This window comes from Juglans regia, chromosome 9 (genome assembly GCF_001411555.2).
Source record: "Juglans regia cultivar Chandler chromosome 9, Walnut 2.0, whole genome shotgun sequence".
Lineage (NCBI taxonomy): Eukaryota > Viridiplantae > Streptophyta > Magnoliopsida > Fagales > Juglandaceae > Juglans > Juglans regia.
Genome location: NC_049909.1, coordinates 16,988,137 through 16,999,976, shown reverse-complemented (window position 1 = coordinate 16,999,976; position 11,840 = coordinate 16,988,137). Strand labels below are relative to the sequence as shown.

General features: G+C 36.1%; 1 protein-coding gene across 1 annotated transcript; it reads left to right on the top strand.

Moving 5' to 3' along the window:
* Positions 1–4,804: 4,804 nt before the first annotated feature.
* On the top strand, positions 4,805–8,029 carry LOC108980451 (ferredoxin C 2, chloroplastic). The gene is made up of 6 exons (XM_018951380.2): positions 4,805–5,127; positions 5,405–5,468; positions 6,259–6,347; positions 7,221–7,289; positions 7,597–7,641; positions 7,770–8,029. Exons 1-6 carry the CDS (start codon positions 4,885–4,887, stop codon positions 7,812–7,814), a joined length of 555 nt encoding a protein of 184 aa, XP_018806925.1. The 5' UTR covers positions 4,805–4,884; the 3' UTR covers positions 7,815–8,029.
* Positions 8,030–11,840: the final 3,811 nt, after the last annotated feature.

Genomic DNA, 11,840 nt, shown 5'->3' with positions numbered 1-11,840 from the left:
CAATTCAGAATACTATCAAAGTTATTCATTACATGCTCCCCATGTTTGAAGATTGCAAAGCGAAGAAAATCCATCGATCTCAAAATTGATGTGCATATCAAATAGCGCAATGGGCAGCTTCCAACCACTTTTATAGAAGCATTCCCCTTATTTGTATTCCAGACTGTGTTCTTGATTTTCATAATGGTAATAACCCTCCTAATATTTTAGCTTAATTATGAATTCGGTTGTAATAGTGTAGTTTGTTCTTGAATTAAGCTTGCTTTCAAAAAAAAAAAATACCCATCCGTGGGTAGTCCAAGTGGTAAGAACGAACTTGTGTGTATGAGCCATATATCACAGGTTTGATTCTTTTGAGATAAAATTGCAATAATTCTAATGTTCAATATATTACAATCCATACGTTGTGTTTATATCTTATTGAATTGTAGACATCATTTAATTAAAAAAAAAAAAAAAACTTGATCCCAATAAATATTGCAAACTAATATGGTATGAGACACTTCAAACTTAAAAGGCTCTGTACTTGCAATCATAGTTTCAAGAAAAGGCGTGTTATGGTCTTTAGGTGGAGCTTGATGGTCTTTTAAGATGGACCAAGAAGTTGGTTCAATCCAATTGTTCAAAATCTTGAAGGTAAGAAGTAGGGCAAATATATTCTATAAGAATAAAGGTACTCACCATAAATTTTATAATTATTTTCTCAATGTTTTATGATTTGATAATAAAAATTATTTATTATATTTCATTTATGAATTAATCATACGATGTTACGCAAAGAAATATTGAACAAATAATTATCATGTTAAAAGAATATTGAGAGAATAATGATTTCGCATTAAAGAGATATCAATAAGGCGGTGATAAAAATATTTGTAAATAAAATTTATTATATTTTTTAAAGAAATGTATTTGTTAAGCATGTATATTTATTGGCCCTCTTTGAAAAATGCAAGAATATTTTCAGAAAATCAAGGTTTGGTTTGTTTTGATAAACATTTGAAACCATCTCATCTCATCTTAATATCAAAAAACTATTTAATATAAACATTTTTCAATTTCAAATTTTTAAAATTTTCATATAATCATTACAACTTTACCAAGCTTTTAAACAAAACACAAAAAATAATTTAACTTCTTCAAATTTCTAAACAACAATAATATTTTAACCATATTTATTTTTATTATTTATTTCTCTCATTTTTTAAAATTTTGTAAAAATCTTAACTCAAACAATTTTATTAGTATTCATAAATTATCTCAAATTACTCTAATGTCATCTTATTTGCATAACAAAGGGTGGACTAAACACGATCGAAACTATTCCCCATGCTGAGAAGTCTCACACGACATTGAAACAAACTCATCCTGAGCCTTATAAAAAGTTACTTCACTCCTCCCATTAGGCCTTTTATGGGGAGAAATTGATGTTTTTATATGATATCAGAGCTGGTTAACTTATAACCGATGATGGACTCCAGCAACCTACCCACAATGATGGTACCGGACATACCGGCCCACACGTGAGGGGGCGTGTTGAGAAGTCCCACATGGCATTGAAACAAACTCATCTTGAACCTTATAAGAAATTACCTCACTCCTCCTATTAGGTCTTTTATGGGGAGAACTGAATGTTTCTATACCCCAAATAGGCAAATACTCTTTCCGTGCAAACAAACTGTTATGACTTTGTGAATACTCAACAGAAGAGAGAAGGAGTTACGTCTTGAATTGAAGTAAGAAGCCTTAAGTCAAACAAGATCGTTTTTGGATAGGGAGAATAAAAGACCAAAACGCAGCAGCAGCACGAGGCCTTTGTAACGCACCGTTTAAGGAGTCATAATTAGAACGCATCGTTTTAATTACTTTCAGTAGGAATATGCAGTAGGATATTTTATATTTACATTCTATTATTTGTAGATTGCCAAGTCCGTGTATGTTAGAAGTTGTTAGTAATAGACAAAGGGAATATATGGGAGAAGAGAGGAAGAAAACAACATCTAATATCTTGTATGAATTTGGCACGAACACTAGAGGCTAGAGTTTCTCAAAAATCCCTTATCATTTACAGTCATTTACAGTAATATTCAGTAATATTCCATCAATTTCATCTCTATTTCACATCTACTTTCATCTATATTTCTTTCCTCATTTCCAATTACAACCAGACCCATAACAATTGGTTTCCAGAGACACTGATTCTAATGGTTGAGGGCACCGATCCAAGCAACACCAAGAGGGAGTACAGAGGCGAGTTGAGGCACATGAACAAAGCATCCAGGAGATTAGAGAGTAGATGCGTACTATGATTGCTACCCAGAACCAAATGAATAATACGATGCGTACTATGGTTGCTACCCAAAACCTAGTACCTCACCGTGAACTACATGTAAAATTGGAACAAGAAAACTATGACCATCGGAGGCATGGGCAGAGGGGAATCAATCTGGATTTCCCACATTTTGATGGTATAGACTCAGCTAGATGGATTTTTAAGGCATCTCACTATTTTGACTTTCATTAAACACCTCTGGCTCAAAAATTACTCATGGTTTCATATCACATGGATGGAGAGACATTGATTTGGTACCAAGATGCAACAGATGCTGGACAGTTTACCTGCTACTAGACCTTCATTCAAGCCCTCGAAATGCGATCTGGCACCACCGTTTACGATGACCCCATAGAAGCAATCACAAGGCTGAAGCAAACTTCAACAATAGCAGCTTACAAAGGTCAATTTGAAGCCCTTTCAAACAGGCTTATGGGGCTCTCAGACACTCACAAGTTGAGCTGCTTTCTTAGTGGCCTCAAAGACAAGATATGCCTCTCACTCCGTATGTTTAATCCGGTGAACTTGAGTGCTGCATTTGGCATCGTAAAAATATAGGAAGAATATCTAGTCAATACAAGGAAAATTGTGAAATTGTGGATGGAAAGAAACAACTCATCATCATCAGGTGCTAGACAAGGGGTTAATTATGGTGAAGGTCAAAATAGAGCCCCTAAATATGCAGCCCCTATAAGGAGAGTTTTCTCTGCACAGATGGATGAGAAGGAAAAAAAAAAAGATTATGTTACCATTGTGAAGAGAAATAGAACTCCTTCCATGTATGTAAAAGACCCAAAATGTATCTGTTGTAAGGTATGAGGAAAGGGAAGATAAGAAGTCAGAGGAGGTTTTTTATGATTCCAAAGATTTTGAGGAAGGAAGTGTGTGATACCCTCCATATGACAAGAATATAGTAGATGGTGTATGAGATCCCACATTATTTGGGAAGGAGAAGTTATTGCTCTTTATAAGGTTCTAATGTGGTTCCAATTGTATCATTGACTAGTTCTTTTAGAGTATAGGCCATGTAGTTTGGGCATTCTATTGGAGCGTTACAAAGTGTGTTACCTACTGTCCAAGGGGAACTTGAGATTTTCATTAATGCAATCACTAGAACTCTTACTTCAAACACTATGAGAATTCATGGTTAGATTGTGAGAGAGGGGTTGGTGATTTTGGAGGACTCAGGTAGCACCCACAATTTCTTAGACCCCTCCATAAATAGAAGAACAAGCTTATACATAGAACCAACAACGAAGTTGTCAGTCAAGGTGGCAAACGGGGATACCATTCATAGTGGAGGACTTTGTCGAGAAGTCAACACCAAAATTCAAGGTAATGCTTTCTATTCACCTTATTACCTACTTCCTTTGGGTATTTGTGATGCTGTGTTAAGAGTCCAATGGTTGGCCACCTTATGATCCATTACTTAGGACTTCTTTAAACTATCAATAAAATTTATATAGAATGATAAACAAATCCAGTTGTTAGGAATGAAACAAAGTAGCTCTACCTTTGAGGGTGGGAAGAAGTCTTTGCTGGACACTGTTAGTAAGGGCAGGGGACTTTTTTTTATAGTAAACTACTACTCCTACTAAAAAATCACAGCAGCCATTATGTCCTAAAATACAACTCTTACTCAAGAAATTTAACAGGTATTTGAAAAACCTACTGAGTTACCACCCAAATGACACCAAGATCACATAATAGAATTGAAAGAGGGAATCCTTCCAATTTTACTCGACTTTACCGATATCCTTATTATAAAAAATACGAGATCGAGAAGATTGTGGTTGAATTGTTGAAAACTGGTGTGAAAACTACTCAGACGTCAAATATTATTTACAAGTGATTACTCTTACAATGTCCTTCAATTGATACATGCTTTATACTTTCTTCTCGCATGAGTCCTACGATTACTGTATTGCGTCTTCGATATGGCTTACTACATGCCCCACCAGGAATTTTGTGATAAGTTTATGATTAGGGGATGGGATTTCTGCCAGATCGTATGGGTATGCATTCGTTAGAAAATGTAAAAATTAAAACTAAAATTATTTTTTTGAATTTTCCTTTATAAAATTAAAAAAAAGGGAGAAATGTTTCTTGTCAATTATCATCCCGATTTTCCACGCTATTCATTAACATGTGATTTATCATTTTTATTATTTTATTTAAATAGATATATTTGTTTTTATCAAAATTCATTTATCAAAATTAAAACTAAAGTTTATGCCCCACAACCAATTGAGTCGATCACGATGTGATTGATCCGCAATCAACTAATTTATCTTTTTGAATCAATCCGTTTTTATCAAAATTCATTTATATTAAATACAAACTCGTTTATTTATGTGGAATTCATGATACCTCCCCTGATAATCATATAAGATCAAAATTAATAATGTTTTTTTAAACGATTTTATGTCAAATTGATCAGACGGTCCGTAGCTCCTTCCTACATATCACTCTATATAGACGTGGCCTCTGGATCACTATCTCTTTGCGTTATCCCGATACCGAGCAAGAGAAGGGAGCGACAGAGGGCAACGATGGACCTTACAGTTGCTTGCAATCCCTCCTGCACTGCGGTGTACCGGAGACCAGCGCCTCGCCTGCAATTAGCTTTGCAGAAGAGTTCCTTAAAATGTCGCCGAAAAACGACGTCGGAGCTGCAAACGCCCGCTGGATTCACCGCTCAGGCCGGCAACAGCCATTCTCCGTCGATCCCGACCCATAAAGTCACCGTTCACGACAGACAACGTGGAGTGGTACACGAGTTCTTCGTTCCCGAGGTACTACTAACCGGTTTGGTTCCCAGGTTCCCAAGAAAATGCGCCAAAAAAACAAAGGAAATCAAATTGTTTCCGAATCGTATACACTTTCTTTTTAGAATTTCTTGGCCTAGTTGAGTTCTTAAAAAAGTAAAATCTATGATATATATATATATATATATATATATATATATGTGTGTGTGCGTGTGTTCTTGTGAGTGTGTATATATTTATTCTCCAATATAATCAGTACTTTCGAATTCACATGTAGTTCATTAGGTTGTAACTGCAAATGCAGGACCAGTATATACTGCACACTGCTGAATCTCAGAACATCTCCCTTCCTTTCGCTTGCAGGCACGGTATTGTTCTCTAATTCATTGGTTCATTAACCATCTTGTTAGAATAATAAGTTAATAACTATATTGTCGAGTTTTTTACTCTTTTCTTAGCATAGGCTCTTGAGATACTTTATCATGACATCAGAATGGAGGCTCACCTTGCCTCATATTAATGATGATATGTCTTATATTTTCACTTATCATGATATCAGATCAGACATTCATTTATATGTCATTCTTGGCGGAGTATGGTATTTGCCGTCACGGTATACTCATAGCATCATCAAAAAACTTGCGATGTCCTAAGTAATGAATAAATTGCAGAAAATAGTCATAGCAGTGTAAGTCATAGCCAAAAGACGCATTAGTTGGATGTCAATGTTGCATCTCCTCAGGCAGCCAGAGGGTCCATAGAGTCATAGACTCCAGAAAATATGCACGATTTCCTGTATTGGGCAATCGACTTATTCTCCCAATAATGGTATGTGCCAATGTAGACTAGTCGTGAAACTGAAACATTAGTTGAGATTTGAACTTTGAATAACAGTTCCAGCATAAGGAGTGCTAGAATCTCCAGATAGCCATGTGGTGGTAGTAGATTTGAGTATTTACAGGCTACCTTAGTGATCAAATATGCTGGTTCATAATTCCTACTCACTTTTTTATTCACTTTATTCTATAAAACTAAAGTTTATTTGTTATTCCAACACTTAAAAGAAAGAAAAAAAGGGGGCAAAAACCGACTATAACATTGGCCTTGTCTCATCTCTTTTAAACTTGCTCTTTCTGAAGAGCTTCTTCTATGTGGCAGGTTGTTGTACTAGCTGTGCTGTACGTGTCAAATCTGGACAACTTAGGCAGCCTGAAGCGCTAGGAATATCTGCAGAATTGAAATCAAAAGTACGTATTGTTACCTTCGTTTGGAATTGGATCACAATTCCTTTTTACTTGCAGGTTTCATGTAGTGACCATGAATGAGGGTCTCAGTTCTGAAAGTTCTCTATTTGAATGCTCCTCCTGTATAATTGTGCTTGAAAAATCAATTTTTTGACTCCTAGATTATGATCTGGGGTGGTAGTCCAAAGAATTGATCAATTTGACAGAAGAATGTCATCTCTGAGATGATCCGGTGCAGTTTGTCTGAGATGATTTTGGAAGCTAGATGAAATCAAAACTGTCTTAGAAATGTTGTTGTTGAGGACCCTGACTAATTGAACAATTTTACTAGATCAAGCTTTACAACCATCTCACATGTGTAATAGGCACATTAAGTTGGATATACTTTGCACAAATGGTCATTTAACTGACAGGGTGCTCTTACACTTGCTTTTAGGCAAAAGATTTTGGCCTGCTTAATTTCTGCTAGATTTTTTTTTCTCTAAAACACTAGGAAAGTAAGCAAGAAAAGAAAACAATATGCATGGGAGTCAGAGGGACTTTGTTGATCACAAAGTGAATCCATGTAAGTTAACCTAGTATGCTGAAACATTAGTCAGAGGGACTTTCTATACCAGCCCGATGCATTGGAAAATGCATAGATCTATACAAACAAGGTCAATAACTCCCTGATGTCATTCAGCATCTTTTATTAGATGTGAGGCACCTTCTTTTTACCCTTATGGAAGACCTTGTGGCAACATTATACTGCAGAAGCACATATGCAGTTTACTGTGTACGTGGGTCTTTTGTAGTTATATGTTTCTTCATATATCTTTTCCTCCTTTTTTCCTTAAAAAATGTGTTAGGTTTATGTTTGTTTCCTCTGTAATGCAGGGGTATGCACTGCTTTGTGTGGGCTTCCCATCATCTGACCTTGAAGTGGAAACACAAGACGAGGATGAGGTAAGACAAATAGTTACAACCATTTGATTAGATGGAGTGCTAACCGCATTTTTGGATGTCAAATAGGAATTGGAATTTTTGCTTCGAGATTTAAATATGTAAACTAAGTCCTTGGTGATTGTGCTTTTTGTGTAATCATTGAGGTTGAATTGTATAAATGCCTGAAGTGATGTTGGTTCAGTTCTCTGACTATATCCTAGAACGAAAGTAAAAGGAGGGCAAAAAGAGTGGTGTATTTTTGAATTATTCTGCTTATTACTATTTTGATCTAACATGCTCTGTAATTTGAAAATTTTGGTGTATTCAGGTATACTGGCTTCAGTTTGGAAGATATTTTGCCCGAGGACCAGTTGTAAGCCTCTAATCCTTTAAATCCCCCCAAAAACAGGAATTTAATGAGCAAAAACGGAGGAATACAGGTGTCAATAAAGAACAAGAAATCAAACAAACTCACCCTTTTCATTGCGTTGAATGTTGCAGGAGAGGGATGACTATGCATTGGAGTTGGCCATGGGTGACGAATAAGCAATGTACAATATCAGTTTAGGAGTAGAATCGATGGAGTAAAACTTGCAGATTGCATTTTCCCCTCCCTTTTTCTAGTTCCCGTTCCAATTTTCACCCTTCCCTGTATTTTACCCTGTTAATAATGTATGCGGATTACTAAGCAAACATTATATACCATGTATCATCTGCAGATTGATATTATTGTTGAAGATACTTTCCTTTTTCAATCTTCCCACTTACTTTTTCATAGTAGTGTCCCGGCGTCTTGATGATGTTAGTCTGGATAGACCTGTGTATGCACATTTCCTTTTGCCAAGTTCTAGTGTCAACAAGTTATCTTGACATGATGACATCTGGTTCTTGTACAGCAGCAAGAAATAGTAGCAGTTTTTGTTCATGGGCAACAGGGCAAGCAATCTTTAAGCTGTCAATTTCTAGGAGGTTTTGTTTTGCCCCTCGGAGGTTCATGAAGAAGGGAAAACGGAAGGAAACTGGATATTTGTTCAATCAATGGTGAGCTAGGTATGACTTTGTTTTAAGAGAGATGTTTTAACCTTGTATAAAAGTAAATTTACAAACTGACATAGTTTGATGTGGTTCATTAAATTATAAATCTACTTCATAGAAAAGTAGATCTTTCATATCATATGAAATTATGTCAGTTTGAGAGTTTATTTTTGTAAAATCTTTTTGTGACTGTAGTACTTCTCTTTAAAAAAAGTCTTTAAATTTGAATTACAAATCCATTCGTCATCTTGCCCATATTTGTCATCTTGATGTGGATTCGGTTTGCTTATCTCGGCTAGTAGGGCTGGGCGGAGGGGCACCGCCACCCCGTTCAGCATCTGCTTGGCCAAGGCAAATGCATGTGAGCATCCGGCATGGCCCCCGTTTGTGGATGGGGGCCCTGCCTCAGATAAGCAGATGCCGAACGGGGTTTACCTTGTTCACTCTGCCCAGCCCATATATATTTAAAATAAAAATAAAAAAAAGATTTTCTTTAATAAATCGTTCTCCCCAAAACAATTGGGGTTAGGTTTAACTCACCCCCCTCTTTCTCATTCCTATCTGGTTCTCTCAGTCTCTCTTCCTCCCTCTCCCACCCCCTAGTCGTTGTCTCTCTCCCTCCCTCTCGCCGCCGTGTCCTCTTCTTCTCCTCTTCCTCCACTTTTTCTTCTCCTTCCTGAAGCATGAATGGTCGAGGGTTTGTGAAGAGACCTATGACCATTCGTGGACATGGTTACATGGTTCTTTGTAGTGTTTGCTCAGAAGTCATATTTGTTACATTTTTTTATTGTTTTCCGATTTGTTGTGGATTTGTATTTTATTGTTTTGGATTTTTTTGGCATTTTTAGTTGTCTATTCGTCGTGGGTGGTCGGTGAGCAGGGTGGGGCGAACGGTCGTGGGATCCTATCTACCCCCTAGCGTTCGGACGAGAGCACCCATCCACTGGGGGTGGTGTCGGGGTATGGAGGCCCAAACTGTCCCCTCGCCCATGAGGGGATGGGGGCCAGGACAGGGGCACCCCTATTTGGGGGGTGCTGGTAGGCTGGTAGCAACCCTATCGGCTAGGACAAAGAGAAGCAACAATTATGAAGTACTTATGCCTGATACAAACTTGACAGAAATGTCTTTGGTGTTCAAATTGATTTATCCATAAAATCAAACACTACGTAGAAAAGAACATATTATTGCAAAAGTAAAAGGCCTAAAACAATTTCTTCTATTGGAGAAATAGCTTCCCTCCAAACCTGTTCTCCATCTGCTACAAGAAAATGTTTGTAACTTCATTGTGCACGTTCAGTTTTGTTAGTATGAATATCCCCCCAGGCCCCAATACATCATCCAATGTTTGCTTTTTGTTTTCAAGCTCAGTTCTTATCTTAATCAACATAAATGTCTCAGCTGTCAACACAATGATTCAAGCCCAAGAGAACATCACTATCCGTTAAGTTAAAGAATCAGATTCCTTCGGTTGTCTATTTATTTTCTTCTTCTTTGTATTCCTGTCATTGTTATTGCTTTTCACTTGTCAATTTAATGATGCATGGCAGTTTACAAAGTGGACAAGGCAATATCAATATATAGGACAAGTTCAAGGCTAACGCCTTTTGCCTGACCTCTAAAGTTTATCCTCTTGTCCTGGGGCTGCATATTACAAAGTTGTACATTGATAGTGATTTTAACAAAATATCAAAAATTACTTCCTTTTTCTTGTTGCAGCTCCACATAACTTCAAAATTCTTTTGTTAAGTTGTGTTAAAGAATAATTTCACATTATCTGTAAATAAGGTCTTAGGCATATTTATAAAGAATAAACAATCTTCTTTTATAGAATCGATTTTATGAGATGAATTAGACTCATGAATTTCTTCATGATGTCAAATCCTACCACAGAACGAATGGGGACCCACACTACTTACCTCGTGACAAAGACTAGAAAAAAATACTGACTTGCACGTGAGGGGAGTGTTGAGGAATAATCATACATTACCTGTGGATAAGGTCTTGGACATATTTATAAGGAATGAACAATCATCTCTTGTAGAACTGGTTTTATGAGATGAGTTAGATCCATGGAATTCTTCAAGTTGTGATCCAGATAGGCTAGCTCTAGATGGTATTTAATCAGGACTAGTTTCTTGAATGGTTGTGTCAGGAAGAAATCAATCAATCAAGAAGTATGGTTTTGAATGGTTGTGAGAGGAAATTAACATGATTTGATTGAGGTTGTGCTGGGTAAAGAATCTGAAGATGCATACAAAAAGGCCACTGCTTGTTTCTAAGAGTTTCCATGGTAATTAAGTTGACACTTAATTTGTCTTAATCTTTGTAAGAATGCTGTTGGTTACTTTGTTCGATCAACCTCAGAATGATGTGTATATTTGTCTTGTACAGATCATTTCGGTCTAATTGTAATTATCATCATCACCTTTGTGGGGGCACTAAAATGCAGACAAAACTAGTTTTAGCTTGCTGTCTCTGTCAAATAGTAGAGGGAAATCTAGCACTGATAACCATCTAGATGAGTCTGCACTGCAATTGAGCATGGTTGATCTTTTATTCTTCTTAAATTTCCTCAACTTGAAATATGACTCAGCTGCCTGACTTGAAAATCTAAAGGCTTAACTTTCACAAAACATTTGAAAATTGAAACACCCTGCAAACTTTGTGATGTTAGTGATGAGAATCCTCACAAACTTTGCTTGAATTAATGAAGAGAGGGATCAAAAGCATTTTATATAGTGTGCAAAAGTAACAAACACTAGTTGTCAATAGCCATAATGGGTAGACTCTTCAACTTTCTTCTAAAATTTGATAACATTTATGAATTCATTGGTTACAAAACTAACAAGACATAAAATTAGTTGGAAAAACAAAAAAATAATGATATAACATATCAGTAATCTGAACTTAAATGATAAAAAATAATGTATTTGATTAAGTTACTATTTTGTTTTTCTAAGAGATATAAATCCTAAACAAATTACAATCCAACTTCTTGAATCTGAAAAGAATAAGCTACTTTGAGAAAAACTCTAATTTTGTTTTGTCGCAGCCCGATTTGATGACCCAACTCGACAAGAATTTGTTGTAATTTTTTGGTGAATTTTCAATGGGGCTAAATTTGGAACCAAATTTTTTGAGTTTACTATATATTGTATTAAACTCTTATACGGCCGCCAATTAGGGTTCTATATATATATATATATATATACACTATTTTTGTACGGCCGCACTATATCTTTAATTTTTCATTTGAATAAAATTCTCTACAGTTTTATGAACGTAAATTGTTAAACCACATAAATCATGTGTTCGTATATGATTAATTTCGATTTTATCTTACTTTTTTTTCGCATCATTCTTAACAAGAAGGACCATGTTTCTTACATGAGAATGGCCACGTTGAGACGTAGAAAAATTGCATATTCAGCGACCAGGTGAGAGAGTCAGTGATCTGTTAAGATCTTCTTGTCATGTCCTACAAAGAAGAATCATTGCCCATCAAGAAGTACTACTGATCACATGTTTCAGGATGC

What these genes read in the sequence shown, in the direction of transcription:
- LOC108980451 (XM_018951380.2), top strand. Translation starts at nt 4,885, where the DNA reads ATGGACCTTACAGTTGCTTGCAATCCCTCCTGCACTGCGGTGTACCGG. An exon ending in CTGCAGAATTGAAATCAAAA is followed by an intron (nt 6,348 to 7,220) that starts GTACGTATTGTT and finishes TCTGTAATGCAG; the next exon opens with GGGTATGCACTGCTTTGTGT. An exon ending in AAACACAAGACGAGGATGAG is followed by an intron (nt 7,290 to 7,596) that starts GTAAGACAAATA and finishes TGGTGTATTCAG; the next exon opens with GTATACTGGCTTCAGTTTGG.